Below are 23,648 nucleotides of genomic sequence, written 5' to 3'. Positions count from 1 at the left end.
CCCGAGGCTGACAAAGCCTTCCAAGAGCTTAAGAGTGCATTCACCTCCGCTCCTGTTCTAACTCTGCCGGATTCTACTCGAGCTTTCATTGTGGAGGTGGACGCCTCAGACGTGGGCGTGGGGGCGGTATTGTCACAAAGAGGGCCTGACAACAGAATTCACCCATGTGCATTTTTCTCTCACCGCCTTACACCTTAAGAGAGGAATTACGATGTGGGGGACAGGGAACTGCTTGCGCTGAAACTGGCACTCGAGGTGTGGAGGCACTAGCTGGAGGGAGCTCAAGAGCCATTTGTGGTTTGGATGGATCACAAGAATCTACAATACATCCAGCAGGCCAAACGCCTCAACCCTCGCCAGGCCAGATGGGCTCTGTTTTTCCACCAGTACCCTCTCTTATCACCCTGGTTCCAAGAACCAGAAACCCGATGCACTCTCCCGAGTGTTCCAGAACAATGACTTGGACACTGTAGAAAGGTCTATCATACCCAGCTCCAAAATTGTGGCTCCAGTTCGGTGGGGGATTGAAACTGTCGTGAAGCAGGCTCTTCGGGGAGAACCTGATCCTAGGGGTGGTCCGATGGGTTGTCTGTTTGTCCCTGCCTCTGTCCGTTCCCAGGTTCTGCAGTGGGGCCACTCTTCCCTACTCACCTGTCACCCTGGAGTTACTCGGACCCTGGATTTCCTGCAGAGACGGTTCTGGTGGTCCACCATGAGGGAGGATGTCAAGGCCTTCGTCACAGCCTGCCAGACCTGCTTGCGGAATAAAGACCCTGGCCTCCGTCCCCAAGGATTGCTCCATCCTATTCCACGGCGACCCTGGTCCCACATCTCCCTCGACTTCATCACTGGTTTGCCTGCCTCCCCAAGGTAACTCTGTCATCTTGGTTATTGTAGACTGTTTCTCCAAAGCCTGCCATTTTATTCCATTGGCTAAACTCCCTACCGCAAAAGAGACTGCTAAACCAATGTGCTCCCAAGTCTTCCGAGTGTATAGTCTACCACAGGACATTGTGTCGGACCGGGGTCCCCAGTTCACCTCACGCTTCTGGCGCGCCTTCTGTAAGCTAATCGGTGCCACGGCCAGCCTGTCTTCCAGTTTCCACCCCCAGTCAAATGGCCAGACGGAGAGACTCAACCAGGTCCTGGAGACAATCCTGCGGTGCCTCGTTGCCTCCAATCCGTCCTCCTGGTTGTCTCACCTCCTGTGGTCGGAGTATGCTCAAAACACCTAACGCTGCTGGTGCACAGGTTTGTCCTTGTTTGAGTGCCAGTTCAGCTACCAACCACCCCTGTTCCAGCATCAGGAAGCTGACGTGGGGGTTCCATCTGCCCAGCAGTTTGTTCGTCGGTGCCACCAGGTGTGGTGGAGAACCCGACGTAAACTGCAGACCTGCACCCACCTTTCGCCCTGGCCAGAGAGTTTGGCTCTCGGCTAGGGATCTGCCCCTGCGAGTGGAGTCTCACAAATTGGCTCCGCGCTTTGTGGGGCCCGTCAAAGTGGTAAGAAGGGTCAATCTGGTGACCTATCAGCTCCGTTTACCCCCCTCCATGAGAATTAACCCTACCTTCCATGTGTCCCTGTTGAAACCAGTGGTTTTCTGCCCTCTTGCCCCTGCCACTAAACCCCCTCCTCCACCTCAAATCATTGGGGGTCAGCCAGCCTATACTGTCCACTGCCTACTGGACTCCCGCCGAGTTTGGGGTGGGCTACAGTATCTCATGGACTGGGAGGGATACGGTCCAGAGGAGCGTTCCTGGGTTCCATCCCAGGATATTCTGGATCCAGGACTCCTCCAGGATTTCCATGCCCGGCATCCTGATCGTCCTGTGGGGAACGTCAGGAGACGTTCCTAAAGGGGGAGGTCCTGTCAGGATCTGGACTGTAATACATCCTTTAGGCCACCAGATGTTGACTTTGGGTTTTTTTCCTGTATTTGAGTGTGTCTTGGTAATTCCACCTGTGTCTTAATTGTGTTGTGTATTTAAGTTGCCCGTTTTGTAGCTGTCTTTGCTCAGTCTGTGTCCTGTCTACCTTGAGTAAGTGCTACCTTTTGTTGGACTGAAAACTTGACTGTCTAGACTTGCGCGTACCAAGCTTTCAATCACATCACACAAGGCAATCACATTCTGAGTTTCATCATCACATAATTGGTGTTTGGCTTTCTGTTTGTCTAATGCTTGAGTGTAGTGGGGTGGGCTACAGGCAGAAATCTCGAGAGAGCAGTTAAGAGTCGAGCCGCTTCTCCAGTTCAGTGTTGTGAACGTTCATTAATTATTAACAGTTGACCCCGGAGACAAGTGTCTAATTACACCATCCTGTTTTTCCCTTTTGTTGAACAAACAAGGTAACTCTGTGGAGATGTGTGACTCTTGCAGCCACCTCCCGGGTGGATCTCCTCGCTAGTGCCAGTCCTCTCTGATTCGTCAAGCCACTCGGTGAGATGTCGCCCTCTCCGTCTGCACTCCTCCTCCCATTTTGGTCTCAAGGCACATTCTGCGGTTTAATCTAATCAGGAGATGCATTTGAGGGGAGGCCTCTACTGCAGTTTAGACAATAACGAATGGGCCTGCCTTTCCGTTTGCCCTGTTTCGACAGAGGCACTAAAGCCAAAGTGAAGTCATGATTGCAGTGGGAGAGAAATCGATTGTCCCCACAGATAAGAATTAGCCTGAAGCTCTGACCCACTACTCCTCACATTCATCACACTCGTGATGATATATAGCAAATTAATCTATATCACTCTCTCTACATGTTAAAAATCTTTACTCGCTATACCCTGAAAAGGAGCTTCATAGATAACAGGCATATAAACGCTGTCATGGTAAACCAAGTAACAATTTATTGAGCTAGAATTTGTGACAACCATCATACAAGCAGATCAACTGCCTAGCCAATGCAGTGTGCTAATATCCAGATTAGCTTGGATTGAGCTGATACACTGTGGCAAACGCACACTCAGTATCACTCGTTGCTTGTATCTTGCTATGTTGGTAACATTATCCATCTGATCTTAGGTAGAGAAAGAGATCTGTCGAGCAAAAAAGTCAGTATGTTCATTCATTCATATGTCTCTGCTCAATCTCAAAATTGCCACAAAGTGAATATAGTCAATTCAAATGTCAATCTCATATAAATGAATAAGAATCATACTGCAGACAAAGCAAAGTTTGCTAACTGCAGTTATAGACATGTAATGCACAGCTTTGCTTGCATACATGTTGCTTGTTTTCCGATATTCAAGCTATTTACAACAGTTGAACATTTGTTTTCATTTATGCATGATCAATGTGCACAATTAGAATTATCGTTAAAAAAATTAAATAAAATAATTTAGAGGGACACCCACATTCTGAAGAAGAAACTTGAAGAACATATTGTTACAGTGATTATCCAAATGCCTGTCTAAAAGTGTTCCACAAAAGACGTTATGGAATATAAAAAATATTAATGTTACTGAACATATATCTTATTTAAAGTATCTTCTGTATATATTCTAGGCAAAGAAATGTGTAATTTATCAATTTAAAATGTGTTTTACTTTTTGCACGTGACTCGTGTAAATACATATGCTGTCTTTCGGTCAGCAATGGGGGCATTCTGGGCCTGAATTCATGCAACTAAAGGAAAAAGATAAGCAATGTGTTTGTATATTCCTTTCAGAGAAATTAACTTTTCAAGATAGGTTAACAGCCAAAGTGAAATAATATGAAAAAATTACGTAGTATTTTGTATTTCATGCATTTAAAGTGAAATTAAAGTGCTTATAATTACAGCTGGACAGCTTCAAACATCTTTAGCCAGCGCACAACTCAAATTGCACGGCACTGAAAAATTCTGGATATGACGTCAGAATCCCGGATATGACACCCAGACAGTTAAGAGCCTGCTGGGTAATCCGATGAGCCCAGCACAGTCCATGAGAACCGGGAATGTCGCGAATTGAGATGTGGTCTGAGGAGAATTTGTCGCTAGTTCAACAGATATTTTGGTGAGTGGTAGCTAACATCAGCGACACCATGTTAGTTGGCAAACGTCACCAGTACAGGTAAGGGTACTTCACAAGCAGGAAAAATCATCATTGTTGTAGAGAGTGAGGTTACCTCGCAGAATCTAGATGATTCATGGGAATTTCATTAAAAAACATGCATTTCAAACCTAAAATCACAGAAGTTTAATACTGGCTAGGTCATACTGCACAAAAAAATTCTTAAAACATTTTGGTTTTACTGATGTCAAAAGGTTTCAATAATGTCCCTTTATATTATCCAATTCACTCAACTGATGGTGGATCCCTTTAGTTTAGTATGTTTTACTTTAGACAGTGGGGGTTGAAGTTGATTCTCTGTTCGTTGGCTGATAGCTTAGAGGCTAATCGAATGCGGCGATTAGAGGCTGGAGTTCACCTACAAATTCAGGCCTGGTTTGCTTCCTTTTTGTTTTAAATCAGTCTTTATCAAACTAATAGCCAAGGCTAATCAACCGCAAGCATTATACACTGCGTTCGGATTCGCGCCCTCGTACTGTTTGTGTAATGGCTGCCCGATCTTTATATGGTTATCACGAACGCCTACAGAACGCACGGATTAGCCTAGCCCAGTTAAGTCTTTTTGCCTAGTATAGCTGACCTAGCGACTCCAGTTAGTGTAGCATAATTCATTAGGTAACAACTAGGCTACATTTCAGTTTTTTTTCTTTGTAGTATGTTATACGAAGCCAGGGCGTTTCTGTAGTTATGTTTTGGTTTTCAGATGTTTTTCTCTTTGCAGTAAATAAGCCTGAAGATTTTTGCAAGCGGATAGCCTAGCCTTCATCTTGTGTGTTTGATGCTGGATCTACAAAAATATAGATGGCTAGATAGATAGATGTGGTCTACTTGTTGACGTGTTAGTTATTTTGGTTTCAGATATTTTGCACCTTATAGTTGGAACAATCTGCAAAAGAATATTAAACTTGACAAATTAATTTCAATTGTGGACTTTAAACATGCAATTCATGACTCTGTGACCGAAGTATGCTCCTGCTTTTAACCTCTTCTGTACTTTTAATTATTGTAACACTCTGACTCATTCCCCAATGTTTGTACATTTTGTTAGGTGTAAGTCTTGTTGGGTAACTTTGTGTTTCATGTCAGGTCCCCCTTGCAAAAGATATTTCAATCTCAACAGGGGTTTCCTGGTTAAATAATGGTTAAATAAATAAAATTTTTGCAGTACTAACAGTGTTACGCTATAAATGGGCTGAATTTTGCACTTGCTCGATGGTGGGTTTTTCATTATAAATACTGTTCTCATACTCAACTGCACAAATTAGGCCTACTAATGCAGTACCTTTTTTAAATCGACATTCAGGCCACTACTGTGCTGCACTTTGCATGCTTTGCATGTTCCTGCTCGCAGAATTGCGCTCACCCTCTGACATCCCAGATTCCACCTGTTGTTTTGATCTGCTTTTAGGTACTGTGTTACGGTTGCTCTCAAGCCCCCGCAAACATAACGAAGCCAAAACCAAGGCTTCCCAAAAACAACCAATAACTTTATTCAACTACCCATAAGAGATACTAAAATAGCTGCAAAACACAAGATAAAATCAAGACCCGACCGTGGTTGAGAGGTGAGGAGAAAAAGCCCCCATCTCATGAGATGCCAACTCCAGGCACCGCACGCATGCGATGCCGCAGGAACTCTACGCGCGCCACACGCATGCGACGCCGCAGGAACTCTACGCGTGCCGCACGCATGCGACGCCGCAGGAACTCTACGCGCGCCGCACGCATGCGACGCCGCAGGAACTCTATGCGTGTCGCACGCATGCGACGCCGCAGGAACTTTTTCACTTGCCAGCCATACAATTGATGCACATCCATATACCACATCTAGCTGACTGAATTCATATAGTAATTAAGCTTAAACAAGGTTATGTAAATTTCAAGTCAAATACATTATAGTTATTAATTAATTTAGCATTATTTATTCATTTATCAACAAAGAAGACTGAAAATGAGCACAAATAATGTGGCATACCTGCAGAATACATTCACATGTTTTAACCATGTCTTCACTGTAAAAACATGACCTTTTGCATACACTGACAGAAAAACTAAATGAATGCGTACTTTTATTTGTATTTGAAATTTTAAGACTGAAAAAATTTGGAAAAAAGATTGTCAGTCTCAAATGGAAAAGAATTGAAATGGAACTATTTTTTTTTATTCACAAGTGATTCAAAAATGTTGAATTACCTTTAATTATATTGTCATGAATAGAGTATTTGTCTTTTTCTTAGTGGGGGAGGATTATTACCCAGAAAAGGCTGGGGATATTTTTTTGCAGAGTCCACAAAGAGCATAATATTTCAATACCAAGAAAAATTTATCATCCCTTAAACCAGTGGTGTCAAACTCGTGCCATGGAGGGCCGTGTGTATGCAGGTTTTCATTCCAACCAATTAATGCTGCCTTAATTCAGTCCAATTAATTCAGTCCTGCATACACACGGCCCTCCATGGCACGAGTTTGACACCACTGCCTTAAACCATACACAAGTGGACTGAGACACCGTGGGACAAGAATGAAGGCAATGTAGTCAAAATATCTCACATTCATGAAAAGTTGCAAATCAATCTCCAGTATTGCCATCTCTATGAATGGGCTCCACAGCTGAATCAAACAAAGCATCAGCTGGATTGCATGAAGAGCGACTGTCCTAAGACCCTTGGAGGCGGACTTCTTGTTGTCCATCGAAGCGAGTTTGGCAGCCCCCATGATTTTTACATACGTGAAGACAATGACACTGGCTGTACAGTTTCATGACTTTGGATCAGAGATTGCTGTAATGTTGACATACATTTTAACATATGCAACAATATACAATTACAACAATTAAGCTTCCAAATAATGCAACAACAGTAGGACACCCTCAGGATGATGGTTTTCTGTCCCGTTAACTTCGTACGAAAAAGTGGAAACCTGTAGTTTGCATAAAGATGAAACTGTCAAACTAAATGACCGCTAGGTATGAATGTGTCAGTCATTTTGTACAGTATATGAATTTGGAGTCTGTTGCTGTTGTTTCTGAACATCAGAACCAAATTTATGTCAATGCCAGTTAAACAGGTTGTCATGAGGCTGAAAAAATCTAATAAATATATCAGACTAAAAAAAAAAGTATTGAGACAGTGACACAATTTTTTGGAGTCTGTTCTTGGCTCTGAACATGAGGCTGAAAAAACTGAATAAATCAATTGGAGACATGACCAAAGCATTGGATGTGTCAAAATGCCTCAAAATTGGATTGCACTTCACCCCTACAGCAGGACAATGACCCTAAATGTAGTGCTACCAAGGAGTTTCTCAGGGCCAAAAAGTGGAATGTTCAGTCACCCATCCTGATTTCAACTGAACATGCGTTTCCCTTGCTGAAGACAATACTGAAGGCAAAACACCCCAGAAACAAACGGGAACTGAAGATGGCTGCAGTACACACTTGGCAGGGCATTACCAGGAAAAAAAAGAACCCAGTGTCTGGTGATGTCTAGGTGGGTCACAGCCTTTGGGCAGTCATTGAGTGCAAAGAATTTGCAATGAAGTACTGTACTAAATATGACAACTTTATTTCAGATTATGTTATGTCCAATTTGCTACCCTAAAATGGGGGTGCTATGTATAAAAAGGGATGTAATGCCTTCATGGATAACCCAATATGGATGTAAATATATTCAAGCAGACAGTCTGAACTATAACCCCATCTTCATTGTTTTATTTAAAATCTAATGTGCTGGAGTATAGAGACAAAACAAAAATTGTGTCACAGTCCCAGTACATTTCCTTTTAATTGTTTCCCTCCCTACCTTCTGGCATTTTCTGCTTTCTATCATTTGTGACTACCCAGGGCCTAGGCAGGCAGCGGAGGTTGGGGGGACCCTCAAACCGCCCAGATTAAAAAGGCTAAGGGGGCCCACCGAGACTGCATTTGCACGGGGCCCAGAAATTTGTGCTACACCCCTGGTTGTGTGTGATGGTTTGACACCTGACAAGTGCTTGTAGACCCACAGAACTGGTAGTTTGCCTAATCAGTCCCCTGGTTCCAGCTTGTGGAGTTTTTTGGAGGAACTGGAAATACTGGGGTCAAGGGGACTTTCAGGTTGTTGGGGCTCATCGGTAGGCCTTGGGCAACCCTTCCTACAGGATGTGGTTTCATTGTTCCTTGCGGCAGAAGGTGCTGGAGGTCCTGGCACTGCAGATTCCCCTTCCTACCCCAACCCATTAAATGCTTACCTGGTTTGACTTTATTATGTGGCTTATGAGCCACAGGAACATTACTGGTAAGGCCTTGGCCTCTGTCTCAAGTCTTTTATTCAGAAGGCCATACTTTGACCTTCTTCATCGCTTGGACCTGTGTCCAAGCATTGTTAAATTTTAATAAATATAAAATACCTGGGCTATGTGGGATTAGAGGAATATGGGAGTCCAGAGGAGTGACAGACAATGCCATTTGAAAATGGTGTAATTTGTTGTTCAGTTCCTTACAGAAAAAGACTGTTCATAATGAGGTGCTTTGTGCCTGTGTGTCTAATTAACTGTTTGCCATTATTTGAATGATAAAACTGGTCATTAATTATTTAATGCAATCTAGTGGCTAATGAGGAACTGTGCTGAGAATTAACAGCCTTGTTGAAAGGTGACATCAATGAATGACTTGAGAAATAAGCAAACAATGATGTATATTTATAAATAAATAAAAAAAGTTCCCTGACATGTTTTACACAGATCACATACTGTAACAAATAACTATCAGGATTATAGCTTTCAATGTATATTCCTCACCAAATACTCTCATTTCTAAGTTTCTGAGCTTCCTGTCATGCATAGATATATCAATACTGAATCCAATGTGTTCTGATTTACTTCAGTACAGTTAGCACAATCCTTATGCTAAATATGTTAAATAACATTCAGCTTGTTATGTGGTAAGGCTAAATGTGCATGAGGGTCTACCAGCCAACTCTGCTACCAGCGTTTCACATGCTGAAGATAAAACTAAAGGCAACTAGCCCCTGGAATAATCCGGAGCAGAAGATGGCTGCAGTACAGGCCTGGCAGGGCATCAGCAGAGAATATACTCAGACTTTAAGCAGTCATTTACATGCAAAGGATATGCGACAAAGTATAAATATGACTCCTTTCATTTACATAACAATATGTCTTTATATTTCAGGCAGCTCATGTTACATGTTTTCTTGTATTACGTGAGGGTATCCTTTACAGGCTAACGGATATTAAAGAATGACTACACCCAAGACCACTTACCACTTCTTTTAAAGATGTGAACTTGTTTGTGTGCCTACTTTATAATTAAACATTTAAATCCATGCCGTTATTTCAACATTTCTGAAATAATATCTGTAAAAAAAAACAAAAAAAAAACAAACAAACAAAAAAAAAAAACATCTTTGTGCCAACGTTCCAAAAACTCTGGCCCCGCCTCAGTCATGATAACTGAGTACCTCTTTGGAGATACTACAACGTCATGTAGATGTCAATCAACATACCCAGCCAGAAAATTGTTGTCCCCCACAAATTTGTCCGTTTACTTTTTAAAGGGGTATTTCACTTTGGTATAACATATAAGTCATTTTGTGGAGCTTTTTCCATTGTATTTGCAACGCGGGAATACTTGCAACATCAGCTCTCCCTGTGAAATCACCAAAGTGAAATGATCTGACAGAACACTGCAGGTGTAATTACTAGGACTGTGGATGTGTAAGGCGTCACTCTGTCTCCGGTTCATGTGTCATGGTCAGGTGTTTTTTTATAGCTAGGAGAGTAGCTTCCTTGCTAACTAGCTTGATAGCTACATTACATTACATTTATTTGGCAGAGGCTTTTATCCAAAGCGACGTGCAATAAGTGCATTTCATGGTCATAGACAACTACTAAACACAGGTTCAATAAGATACAATACTTATTTTGTACAGCTATTTCTAGCCAAGAACACAGTTTAGTTCACACACTGAACACTATTCAGCTAGGCGAGTAGCTTCCTTGCTAACTAGCCTGATAGCTAGACAAGTAGCTATCGAAATGGAGTAACAATTGCAATCTTAACTATTGCAGTCTTACCTATTGCAATCTTAGGCTATTCATCATGACTGTTGTAAGTAATGTTCACAGTAATTGTGGTTTCCCATGAAACGTTAGTTATAACCCCAGTGCACGGCTGCACTGCCACCTTTATCTTTATTGGTTTCAGCCTACTCTTTTCCAACCAGAAAAACATGGCAGCCTGTTGATAAAGTTTTTCACATTCCCCCTAAACATCCATCCAACCATCTGTCCATTATCTATACATTATCTTATCCTCGGCTGGGTTGCGGGGGGTGCTGGAGCCTATCCCAATGTGCATTGGGTGAGAGGCAGGAATACACCCTGCACAGGTCGCCAGTCTATCAAGGCACACACTCCATTCACTCACACACTCATACCTATGGGCGATTTTTTTGAGTCGCCAACTTAGCCTTCCTGTATGTCTCTGAAAGCCCTGGCTGGATTCTTTGTCCATATTCGATCTGCAATGCCTAGTTTGTTTCATGAAGCAGGCACCACTACGCTGTACAAATAATTAGCACATAAAATACTTTATGTATGTGAATGAGATGGACACACCTACTCCACCCAGCCCAGAATGCATTTTTATGCCCCCGCGAAGGCACAGCCGTGACCGGAGGCATTGTGTTTTCGGGTTGTCCATGTGTGCGTGCGTGCGTCCGTCTTTCCGTCCTGATTCTCGTGAACGTGATATCTCAGGAACGCCTTGAGGGAATTTCTTCAAATTTGGCACAAACGTCCACTTGGACTCAAGGATGAACTGATTAGATTTTGGTGGTCAAAGGTCAAGGTCACTGTGACCTCACGTTCGTCCCATTTTCTCGTGAAAGTGATATCTCAGGAACGCCTAGAGGGAATTTCTTCAAATTTGGCACAAACATCCACTTGGACTCAAGGATGAACTTCTTAGATTTTGGTGGTCAAAGGTCTAGGTCACTGTGACCTCACAAAACACGTTTTTGGCCATAACTCAAGAATTCATACGCTAATTATGACAAAGTCAATTTAATTAATCACAAATGTCTAATAGGATAAAATGAAGTGATGACATTTTATATCCAAACGGTTAAACAGAGCACTGCCTACTGGTTGGCGGAGGCATACAACCGCAAGGCGGTATTTCTAGTTCAGAATTGTGTAGGAGGCTGAAACAGTGAGTGCAGTCACTCTTTAAAGGTTATTTTTGCTTCAAATTAGGTCTTTGTCATGTTTCCAAGGTGCTACTTTCCCACTGCTTCACAGTGTTGGACTTGGCTCAATGCACTTGTCTGTGGGACATGATGTAGACAAAACATGACAGTATAACATCATATACTTGTGATAAGGGGTAATTAATTTGATTGTTAAAGTTCTATTAACAAAAAGTTTCTAAAAAAATATATTTTAAGCTTTTTTACACAGACTTTACATGTTAACAGTTTTGTGGAAGCTGTTAAGATAATTTCAATTTTAATTTGACTGGTCGGGGAGGGATTGAGGGGAGCAGGGGCTAAGGCTACTACGGAAATAGTTTAAATGCATTTTCCAGTCAGTCTGGATGACATAACTAATATAGCATTGGCTCAGTGTTCTTCTGAGTATATGATTTTTCAGTTTGATTCTTTCTAGTTAGTGGCATGAACTTGATCATTGGTAACATTAAACCTATCGAAATGTGTGGTTCAGAAAAGGTTGTGGGGCAAAATGTGCATGATTTTATTAATTAAGGCAAGATCAACCAGCACAACCAATTAAGCGGACAATTTCACTGCTTAGATGGCTGGTAAGGCATTCTCCATAAGTGAAACCACAGTCATTCGTTTCCCAGGGTAATCACTACAACACAGCTACTTGAAACGGTTTGTACACTTTCTCAGTGAAATGGAATTACAGGGCAACAGTTTTGGTGGTAGGCAGTAATGTAGTAACTAATATAATGTCTGCACCTGTCTCTTTCTTCTAATATTAATCTTTCTCAGTCACTGAAGTAAATAAGCACATCTGAAAAACACCAGAAGATATGTTTGAATCAATGCCAATGTGTCGGTGCTTTGAGGCAAAGCAGAGCAAGCAACCAATTGTATTATGCATTATTTATTTATCAACAAATATACACAAATGTTTGCAGACAATGAACAAGAACATTTGCATGCACTGAACACAAATTTAAAAAGCAAATGGAGTGCTGACTCCTTTATTAAAATGAACAAATTTTAATACAGTGTGTCATTGAAAAAAAAACTAATTGAATTTATAACAGTATGTTTTTGGAAATACATTCAGCAGCAGTTTAAAGTTATTGACTTGTGTCATTAAATTATACATTTATTGAATTATGTTTTTATGAATACAATATTTGTCCTTTTCTTGGAGAGAATTATAACTGGAGATATTTTCTTGCACAGCCCACAAAGGGCATAATATTTCAAAACCAAGAAAAACTTATCATCCCTTAAACCATACACAAGTGGACTGAGACATCGTGGGACAAGAATGAAAACAATATAGTTAAAATATCTCACATTCATGAAAAGTTGCAAATCGATCTCCAGTATTACCATCTCTATGAATGGGCACCACAGCTGAATCAAACAAAGCATCAGCTGGATTGCATGAAGGGCAACTGTCCTAAGACCCTTGGAGGCGGACTTCTTCTTGTCCGTCGAAGCGAGTTTGGCAGCCCTCATGATTTTTACGTACGTGAAGACAATGACACTGGACATGACCACGAAGTAGAGCTGCAAAATGGCTGACCTGAGGTGACCCTGCCATTTGTGCACGGTGAAAATCTCCACATTGCACAATCTTTTTTCCATGTAAAAACTTGATGGAACGATGGAGATTAAGATGGAGGTGAAACTGATGAGCTGTATGGAGCTGAGCGCATGGATGACGGGGATGCAGCGTACGGCTTTAGACGCGGTAGAGATTTCTGCGTGCCTCAGGGGCATGCAGATGGCCACGTATCGCTCCAAGCTCATGGCCATGAGCGTCAGCGGTGTAGAAAACGTGAGGAGGCTCATGACCATATTGAGGCAGAGACACAGCCCAACAAGTATCGGGACGTTGGTACGGCTCAGGACGAGTTGAACGTTCGTCAGAACTAGAAACAAGCTGTCGCAGAAGAGCGTGTGCACGAAGAGGATGTAGCGCACATCGTTACGGAAGACCTCCTTCTTGAAAAAGGTGAAGATCATGAGGCAGTTCACGTAGAGGAAGATCCCCACCAACACATGCAATATCAGCAGCTTCTCACTCATTTGTGGTGACGTGGCACCGCTGCCTAAACTGCCGTTCTGTGCTGTGCTGTTTTCAGCCATGCTGACTCTCTGGTGTCTGCCGGAAGAAGTTGCACAACCAGCGGCAGAATAACAAACACATGCACGCACACATCACAATCCATCCAAACTGAGCATTTCCTTAAAACGCAGCGCGATATTTTCTTAATTTTCGGACAGATTTCTTCACGATCATTCCACCAGTTTGCTGTAACATTGTTTTTCATTATTTTATGAACGAGTTAAAAAGAAAAGAACCTGCATTCTTCAAGCATGACCAAATATCAGATCTTCTTGATGAGTCTTCAGGTTCAGTACTGGAAAAGAGCTCCCTGCACCACACCTTTATAGGCTCTTCCAAACGCAATGTTTTCGCTAAGGGCCTTGGTTTGGGATTGACAAATCAGGTCCATGGCAACAATGATCACAAATTATGGAAATGGTAACTAGCTTCTGAATCACTGAATTTTAATATGGCTCTGTTGCTGTTGGTGTACTGTAGATTAAACTGAAAGCAATCTTGCTTTACACTTATTTTATTTTAGTGGCAAAGCAAGCCAAACAAGCTAATGACCTTGGGCCAGAGATTACTGTTCATATACAGTTTAACAAGTACAATGATATAATATACTTTAGTTTCCAAATAATAGGACACCCTAAAAATGCAGTTTTTCTGTCAAGAAACTGAAATTCTTATCAGACCCTGAAAGAAAAACAGACTGTTTACTGTGCTGACAGGGAGTCAGCAAGTGTGATAACGAGACTGCTCAGTTGTAAAACATCTGACTGGATCAGCATTATGTATACCTTAGGTTCTCCATAATACAATGCAATGATGTTTTGTATTGCTGGAAAGCCGATGCCATGGGGAACAAGTTGGTATCTTTGACGGTGGGGTGCTGACTAAAGATCTCGATACCTATGGGTCAGAGCCCAGCCAGATACCAAGGTTAACCCAGTTTGATATGCTTGCAGGGATAGTGCCAGCAGGATCATACTGTTTTGTCGTGATTGTGTCTTTGTTAGATGACTTGGTGTTTTACTGTTATCTTGTGGCTATATGAGAGGAAATGGGGAATAGTTTGGGGAGACCCGTCAACATGGTCTCCTGCGTGCAAGTCATTTACACGTATAGCCATTTCAGCACTCACATTTTTCACCATTGCATATTGTCATTATTATCGAACACACTGAACAATAAACTGCATTGATGTGTCATTCATGGGGAAGCACCACTCTTGGTAAATGGTAAATGGACTGCATTTATATAGCGCTTTTATCCAAAGCGCTTTACAATTGATGCCTCTCATTCGCCAGAGCAGTTAGGGATTAGGGGTTAGGTGTCTTGCTCAAGGACACTTCGACACGCCCAGGGCGGGGTTTGAACCGGCAACCCTCCGACTGCCAGACAATCGGTCTTACCTCCTGAGCTATGTTGCCCCCTATTCATTTGTTTTATTATTAATGCCAATCAATTTATAAATGTGAAAAATGTAAAGAACACCCCCCCCCCACCCCACCCTTATTTAGTTAAATAAGATGTACTGCTTGGTTTTATTGAATATGTATTTTACATTTATTAGACTCCAAAATTGCGCAAAACAGATGTTTTCATGAGATTCAGTCAAGACGTCCAAATACTCCATATAAGGATGGTTATGAAGAAAGAGAACACTGGATGTGGTTGGTAATAGCTAGGAGTGGCTGACCTTTGTTATGGACCAGTTTGACACCCGGAAAACCGTGAATTGGAGTGCGCAACTTTCTCTAGTTAACCTCTGGCTTGATTTTGTTTCTCAGGCCAAAAGTGAAGTAATAAACAAAGACCGGTCTGAACATTTTGTCCCTGAGCCCATATATCACGGGACTCAGGCACCTGGGGAGAATGATAAAAAGCATGAAAATGACATACATTACATTTCTACTTTTGTCAACCTCCAGGCGTGAAGCCAGTTCATTTAAAACACCGACCGCAAAGGAGGAGAGGCACAGGCCCAGCTGGATTAGGTGCAGCAGCACTGTATTTTGAGCTTTTGTGGCCTTGCTTTTGTCAGAGGACACAGATTTAGCTTCCACCATTATCGCAACGTACGTGTAGATGATGATGAGCCCCACTAAAGCGAAGTAAACTATTGCGAACACTTTATCTATGTCTGAGTGCAATTTAGAGTCAAACGAATTGCTCTTTCTGCAATAGGCTTGCACTTCAAAGAAAGGAGGCCCTATTGTTACAAACAGGAAAAACCGTATCACAGCATTCAAAGAGCCCAGTACCCACACCACACCAATGGCTACACCAGTCCACTTAGTGGTGGCAATCTCAGCGTGCCTGAGGGGGAAGCAGATGGCAGAGTACCTCTCCAGAGCCATTACAGCCAGGTTAAGTGGGGCAATGCGAGTGGTTAAACTTGCTAGTAACACCAGGATAACACATAATCCATTGGTCATGTACACCTTGACCACAGCAATTAAGTAGGAAACCATGCTACTTAGCAGCTGAAGGGAGTCAGCAAAGAGCATGTGGCCAAAGAGGATGTAGCGAGACACTCCTTGGAAGGCTGCCTTTCGATTCAGGGTGAACAGCATGATGCAGTTTACGTAGATGAAGAAGACAACAGGGATCACTGACAGACCAAACCTTAGTACGTAGAAATATGTATAATAATCATCAGCATTACTGGCAATGTTGGAGGCATTTTCCATGTCCTATGGGAGAAACAGAAATGAGAAAAAGATTGACATACATTTGCAATACTTTCAGGAATCAGTCAATGACAGCAAAAATGGTGTAACTGTAGGACAGTTAATATTCATAGCAAAAACAAGGTTCCCTTATCAGTTATTGGTTTATCAGCCATATTCTGTTCTATCTCTCAACCAAACGGATGATTTTTTAAAATCGGCATGTGTATCGGCATGCAAAGTATAGACAATGTACTGTGGCTTTCTGGTACTTGACCGGTTTGGACAGAATCAGTCAAAATGTATTTTATTAAACACAACCACTGATAACTACAGAAAATATAGCTGCACGCCGCACAACTAGAAATACACCAAGACTGATTACAGGCAGTCATTCAACACCCTGTGACGATTTTCTGCCAGCAGTCAAAAACGAACTTCCTGTTGGTCCTTATTATGAGAATATATAACACCATACCGTATATCAGTGCACTCAACCCATAAATCTATGCTTGATTAAGTTTCATGACTTTTACAAATATACTTATGAATTTAAGCCTCGCAGTAGGCTTAACCAGTACAGAAAGTGCAATATGATGTTCCTTTTTGAAACAAATGACAAACCAATATGACAAACAAAAAAATCGTATGATGAAACTTTACTTGAAAGAACTTTACCTGGGTGTTGTCTTGTGACTCTGGTGACTGACTGCTTGGAAGAGGATGCCTGGCAGATGTCTTCTGCCACTCCTCATATCAGCAGAGAGCCTTGTGGCCTGTGACGTCACTCACTGTCATCACGACAGCCCACTCCTCCCTGGTCAGGGGCAACCTGACAGCTGCGCGTGACGGTTTGACAGGTGACAAATGAATGCAGACATGCTTCCAGTTTGCCTAATGAGCCCCCTGGTTACAGCTTGTCGATTTTTATGGGAGATCTGGGAATAGTAGAGTCAGGGGGACTTTCAGGTTGTCGGTGCTCATCAGTAGGCCTTGGGCAACCCTTTCTACACTATGTGGTTTCATTGTTCCTAGTGACAGAAGGTGCTGGAGGTCCTGGCACTGCAGATTCCCCTTCCTACCCCAACCCATTAAATGCTTACCTGGTTTGACTTTATTATGTGGCTTATGAGCCACAGGAACATTACTGGTAGGGCCTTGGTTTGACTATCACAAGTCAGTCACAAGACTTTTATTCAGAGGCCCACACTTATTCATCACTTGGGCCTGTTTGAAAGCATGATTAAATTTAAATACATATCAGAAATCTGGGCTACCTCTGATCAGAGGAGTCTGGGATTGCAGAGCAGTGACAGGCCATGCAATTGGATAGTGATGTAATTTGTTGTTCGGCCACCAACAATAAAAGACTGCTCATAATAAGGTGCATTGTGCTTGTGTGCCTAATTACCAGCTTGTCATTAACTTAATAATAGAACTGGTCATTAATTATTTATTGCAATCCAGTGCCTAATGAGGAACTGTGCAGAGAACAAACAGCCAACAAACATCACAGAATGATTGCGAAATTAAAATAAGCAAACGCTTAGGAATATTTATAAAATCTTTTCCTGACTAGTTTTACACAAATCACATACTGTCACAAGTAGCTATATAACTATTGTTTTTTAAATGATTATACTCGTTCGAATATATTCTTCAAAAAATACTGTCATTTGTAAGCTTCTGAGCTTCCTCACATGCACAGACATATTAATATTGAATCCAATGTGTCTGACTTACTTTTAATATAGTTAGCACAATCCTCATAATAAAATATGTTGCAAATCATTCAGCTTATGTGGCTGGGCCATAGGTGCTTTAGTATTAAATGGTAAATGGTAAATGGACTGCATTTATATAGCACTTTTATCCAAAGCGCTTTACAATTGATGCCTCTCATTCGCCAGAGGGGTTAGGTGTCTTGCTCAAGGACACTTCGACACGCCCAGGGCGGGGTTTGAACCGGCAACCCTCCGACTGCCAGACAATCGGTCTTACCTCCTGAGCTATGTCGCCCCGAGTCTGCTTATTAACAAGCAGACTCTGCAGCCTGCTGTACAAACCTGCTGAGAGAGGCAGAATCCAATGGTCTTTAATGTTTAACTTTTCCCCCTTTAGTATGAATGTAACGGTATCCATACATTTGACTAAAGAAAGTAAAAATAATTTCCATCAGCTGTATTCAGTTTATATGTTTTCAGTCTATTTTTTGTGCCCATGACAACAGAATGGCCACACTCTGAAGCACAGAAAAATAAAGTTTGGGGATAAGAAACCTTTGGATCACTGTCTTCTGAAAAACCCCAGTGTTATATAAACGGCATTATATACATGGGCCAGGAATTGTGATCTGGCAGACTTACACAAAAGTAGGGTAAGTCAGTCAGTCAGTACGTGCTAAACAGATAACGATATTTTTCCTACATTTTTGCTTCCTGCATATTATGATCCACATTCATAGATGAGTTAATTGTGGGGAACAAACCTCAAATAGGCTGTGCAGAAATGGAAAGATGGGGCAAATATGTGCGTTTCTGAGAATAGTATTATTATCATTATTATTATTGTTTTTTATGACATATGTCATGTAATGTGAAAAATAGATGATAAAAGTCACCAAAAACAATAATAATCATAAATATAACTGCAAACGGTAATTAACGGGGTTCAAGCAGCATACGGTAATTACAGAATTTTAAGCTGTATGGACACATATTGGATGAATGGCAAAAAGCTTTTTAGTTTCCTTCTCACATTTTGATTAGGTATCCCCTAGCTTTGAGGTCAACATTCAAATAGGTTTCATGATAGTCAGCCATTGCTAAGCCTATCACATACCCACCAACAACTGATTGGCTGATGGCGGCCATTTCCATTAGATATGACTTTATCATTGTACATTCAATGGCAGACTTACACAAACACACAGCAAACAAAGATTCATCTTGACTGCTCAAACAATTGAGGAGTTAAAGGTATTGTTATTTATTTTTCTCATACAGTGCCACCTATTGGCTAAGCACCAGAAAAATGAGCTAAATTGCCTCTGAGTCAAGCATTATACATGTATGCCCAGTTTCAGGATGATTTGACAAAGCACTCAAGTTACAGCTGTTTTAGAAAAGATAGTCTCATCCTCACCTGTTTATTTGCATATGGTGGCTATATTGTTTGAAAGTTCATTTTCTTTCAAACCTAATTTGGTGACACTCAACTTAATTCCTCCCTTCTCTAGTTAACCACTGGCTTGATTTTGCTTTTCAGGCCGAAAGTGAAATAGTAAACAAAGGCAGGTCTGAACATAGTAGAGTCAGGGGGACTTTCAGGTTGTTGGGGCTCATCAGTAGGCCTTGGGCAACCCTTCCTACAGGATGTGGTTTCATTGTTCCTTGTGACAGAAGGTGCTGGAGTACCTGACACAGATTCCCCTTCCTAGCCCGCTCCTTAACTTACCAGGTGTGCTGCTGACCCTAAACGTCAAAATGGTTTGACTTTATTATCAAGCTAATGAGCCACATGAACATTACTGGTAGTGCCCTGGCCTCTATCTCAAGTCAGTCACAAGACTTTTATTCAGAAGCCCACACTACGCTGGTTACCAAACATGATTAAATTAAAATAAATATCAGAAATCTGGGCTACCTGGAATCAGGGGCATCTGGTATTGCAGAGCAGTGACTGGCAATGCCGTTTGATAATGATGTAATTTGTTGTTCAGCTACCAACAGGAGAATACTATTCATAATCAGGTGCTTTGAGCCTGTGTGCCTAATTAATTGCTTGTCATTATCTAAATAGCACTGGTCGTTAATTATTTAGAGCAACCCAGTGCCTAATTAAGAACCGTGCAGAGAACAAACAGCCTTGTTGAAAGGTGACATCATGGATTTACTGAGAAATTAAAAATAAGTATACATAGGTAGGTGGTGGGGGGGTTCGGGGAGGGGGGGGGTGTTGAGTGTGATCACCTGTTGAAAGGCCTGGACCAGTAGGATAGCGCACAAATAAAATGAAAACACTTATTTCCAGTGGTCCTTGATAGAAACAAATACAATATCAGTGCTGACAGTATAATTTTTTTAAAACTGAACATGTAAACAGCAAAATAAACTCAGTGGCCAGATTATTAGGTATGCCCACACTTTTCATTATCCGTTTATTTGTATTCATATCTGGATTGTTTGTTTTTGTTTTTTGTTATTTAGATCCATGTCTGCATCTAAGGCCAATTCATGGCAAGAACATGGTAATGATAATATTTCAATATACAGACAATAGAAATCGATCAATAGAACATATCTGGATTCAGTAAATTATTTATTATTTTATTATTATTATTTACTATAAGGTCTTAATAAATACTTGCTATGATCTTACTAATTGGCTGCTAGGGTCTTATTTTGGGTGGCAAGGTCTAACTCTTAGACATGCATATTTAACTAGACATGAAAGCGTGCCCTCAACCTGAACCAAAACAACCACTGTTTCAGAAACTGCTGAAACACAAGAATATCAAGTCTTGTCTAACCAATCCGTCACCTCATTTAGAAAAACTAAGTCAAGGATGGAGCATTAATTTGGCCACCATGCCTATACCAATTGTCATTCCACATAGATACAGTTGGCTAAAATAAATAAAATATCAAAATTATTGATGTAAATTTGTTGCTTAGGCCTAGTTAGGTTTGAGTACCTCCAAAAACCGCTGCTATGAATCCTCATTTATTGATATGTGTTGATTATCCTATGTCAGGAGGCCTTTGAGCCAAACCTCTGTTACCCGACCTCTATAGACCAGCTTGACAACTTGTTGAATAGCCAATAGTAATTATAATACGCATGATAAACATAAGAAGAATGGCAGAAAAATTTAACACACTGAAAAAATGTTTAATTGGAAAAACCTAAAACAAAACTATATTTTTTGGGTTTCTCAACTGAACATGTTTTGTTTATTCACATGAACCTGAACAATTTTCCAAAAGCTGTACTTTATCATTTTTTTTGCGTGGTCTATTGAAATACTGCCATCTCCTGAGGCCAAGGTCAGGATAGGTGCCAAGTATTTTGTTCTTCTGTCCCAATGACCTTAATACAGTGTTAAGGTAATTTATGCATTTTATTTTATATATTTTTTGTCTCACTTTTGCCTCACTATGCTGGATATTTAGGCATACAGGCTTGCTCTTGCCTATTTTTTTTTTTTTCCAATTTCTAGTTTTTCTGTGATAGCAATTACCCATAGGGGATCGACAATAAACAAATAAATAGATAAATACAAAAAACTAAATAAATAAATAGACAGGATGTATTAAAACTTACTTAACTTGCCATATACAAAACAAATCATATTCCTGGACAGTAGTAAACGGAAAATATTCTGCAGTGGGATGATACACTGACATCATACAATTAGGCCTGAGTCTGGAACCTCAATAGGGCCTGGTTGTTGGGTGTGTCTGCAGCATGGAAATATTCAAAACAAATCCCTCTAAAGTCATTGGACAGAAAACATGCTCACTGCACTATAAAAACCACTGTCAGCTGTTGCAGTTTTACTGAGGGTTAGAATGCTAGATCAAAAGGGTCAAGGTAAATAGACCATGTACAATTTATACATATTTTGCTCAATTCATATCATGCTGTGAACAGAAATAACATTTAGAAGTGGCAGTAACAGTGGATCAAAGGAATTATTCTCAATATTTTAATACATTTGGAGAAAAAAATGTATGTAATTTTAACGCTCCTTTGACGGCTGGATGTGGAATTTTTTTTTTGTATGCCTTAAAAACTATTTGTTTTGCATTTTAATAATGGTTTCTAATGGTTGATTAGTATGCTACAAGTTGGGAAGATTCAACATGTGTGAATAGAATTTTGGGATTATGTACGTCATTAATATATACTACATAAAAGTACAGCTCAGTTTTAATCGTTTGTAACCCTCGTTTCCACATATCTCCTGTATCCTGCAGGTGTGTGACCCATGGATCAGAACAGCAGCAGTGAGGAGCTGCAAGTAATTAATAGCGACCCCACGGTGGAGAGGATTAAGATGGCCATAGTGCAAGTGCTGGTTTGGTTCTTTATTTACATTGACATCATCATGCTCTTCACCTTATTCAGTAAGCAGGCTTTCTGGGGCACCGCACGCTACATCCTGTTTGCTCACACCCTGCTGGTGGACTCAATCTACCTGCTGCTCACAGAACTGGTGGTGCTGCTTAGCTACAACTATCTGCTCTTTCCTGTGAGCTCCTGCATTCTGCTCTGCATTATCTTGGAGATCGTTAGCAACTGCACACCAGTGACCATCACTGCTATGTGCTTAGAGCGCTATGTGGCCATCTGCATGCCTCTGAGGCACGCTGACATCACCACCACTGGCAGAATGTTGGTTGTCATCACCACCGTCTCAGCCTACAGCTCCCTCATCCCTTTTCTGGACCTCTTTGTCCTGATCATCACGGCCCCGCCCGGCTACTTTGCCACGCCGACCTTGTGCCACTATGAGATCATGATTCTGACTGAGTGGCATCGCTTCATACGGGATGTCTGGTATCAAATTGACATAGTTTTGATTGTGCTTATCATTCTGTTTTGTTATGTTAAAATCACGCTGGCAGCTCGGACTGCCTCCGGAGAGAATAAGCAGTCTGCGTCAAAGGGGAGACACACGCTCCTGCTCCACGGCCTGCAGCTCATTCTCTGCATAGCTGACAATTTGAGCCCTTACACTGAGAAAATAGCGCTGGAGCACAGTCTGCAGCTATACTTGAGTATCCGATACTCCAATTATGTGGCCTTGGGCATCGTCTCCAGGGCTCTGAGTTCAATAATATATGGTCTCAGAGATAAAAAGTTTTCCCTTGTTCTAATGTATTACATCACCTGCAGGTTTAATCACAATATAGCAGCTTAAAGACTCTTCAGAGATGAATCAGTATATCTGAATATAAAGACAGCACTACATACGTCTGCAAGGTCTCTTTTGCTCTTGTGAATATGTCTGGGTCAAATATGCACTTGAAATACTTGAACTCCTTAGACACCAGTGAAATTTAAACACTTCTGAAGATCCCTGGCAATTTTACAATGAAACGTATGTATTACTAAGCATTGGCAAAAATGTTTCTTTCAAAACTGCAGCAGTTTTACTGGTTAAATAATTTCTTAGGACAAACATTAAAAAATAAATTAGGAAATGACGTGTGTCAGTGTGGTTTCTATTTTGAGAAGGAAAGAATAAAATGTGGTCTCAAAATCGTTTGATTTGTGCTGCAGTATTTAATTGTAACATGGAGTTCCTCATATATTTCACAAAATTAAATGACACTGATGAAGAATATTGTCAATACACAAGTCAGTCAACAAATCAGTGTATCCAGTTCTGAACTGAAAGAACTGATGACAATGTTCATGAATGACCCAGGAACAGAACTGAAAGAAATGAAGCCATGAATCAGTGACTCACCTGAAAAAACAGGTCTAGAAATGTTCTACCTCTCAGTAGCCTACCCTTCCTGTAGAACACGATCAATTGCTGATTGAGAACCTCTGTTACCTGATTCTTCACCCTCCCCAGCCCCCAACACAG

At 41.2% G+C, this 23,648-nt stretch overlaps 3 protein-coding genes across 6 annotated transcripts; 1 reads left to right on the top strand and 2 right to left on the bottom strand.

The window, feature by feature from the left end:
- Positions 1 to 1,617: 1,617 nt before the first annotated feature.
- Positions 1,618 to 23,318, top strand: LOC118209117 (odorant receptor 131-2-like). 4 transcript variants are annotated; one of them, XM_035384271.1, is made up of 3 exons: positions 1,618 to 2,439; positions 3,778 to 4,049; positions 22,027 to 23,318. In XM_035384271.1, exon 3 carries the CDS (start codon positions 22,038 to 22,040, stop codon positions 22,971 to 22,973), a length of 936 nt encoding a protein of 311 aa, XP_035240162.1. In that variant the 5' UTR covers positions 1,618 to 2,439; positions 3,778 to 4,049; positions 22,027 to 22,037; the 3' UTR covers positions 22,974 to 23,318. The 4 variants fall into 4 exon arrangements, with proteins under 4 accessions (XP_035240162.1, XP_035240158.1, XP_035240159.1 ...); XM_035384267.1 differs by lacking the exon at positions 1,618 to 2,439 and having other exon boundaries at positions 3,774 to 3,992; XM_035384268.1 differs by lacking the exons at positions 1,618 to 2,439; positions 3,778 to 4,049 and adding an exon at positions 21,613 to 21,640.
- Positions 12,315 to 14,660, bottom strand: LOC118209116 (odorant receptor 131-2-like). The gene has a single exon (XM_035384266.1). The coding sequence runs from the start codon at positions 13,403 to 13,405 to the stop codon at positions 12,419 to 12,421; it is 987 nt and encodes a 328-aa protein (XP_035240157.1). The 5' UTR covers positions 13,406 to 14,660; the 3' UTR covers positions 12,315 to 12,418.
- On the bottom strand, positions 14,915 to 16,759 carry LOC118209119 (odorant receptor 131-2-like). The gene is made up of 2 exons (XM_035384273.1): positions 16,724 to 16,759; positions 14,915 to 16,069 (listed from the first exon to the last, which is right to left on the bottom strand). Exon 2 carries the CDS (start codon positions 16,064 to 16,066, stop codon positions 15,131 to 15,133), a length of 936 nt encoding a protein of 311 aa, XP_035240164.1. The 5' UTR covers positions 16,067 to 16,069; positions 16,724 to 16,759; the 3' UTR covers positions 14,915 to 15,130.
- Positions 23,319 to 23,648: the final 330 nt, after the last annotated feature.

Source organism: Anguilla anguilla, chromosome 12 (genome assembly GCF_013347855.1).
Source record: "Anguilla anguilla isolate fAngAng1 chromosome 12, fAngAng1.pri, whole genome shotgun sequence".
NCBI classification, from domain to species: domain Eukaryota; kingdom Metazoa; phylum Chordata; class Actinopteri; order Anguilliformes; family Anguillidae; genus Anguilla; species Anguilla anguilla.
This window is presented reverse-complemented; position numbering and strand designations above follow the sequence as displayed.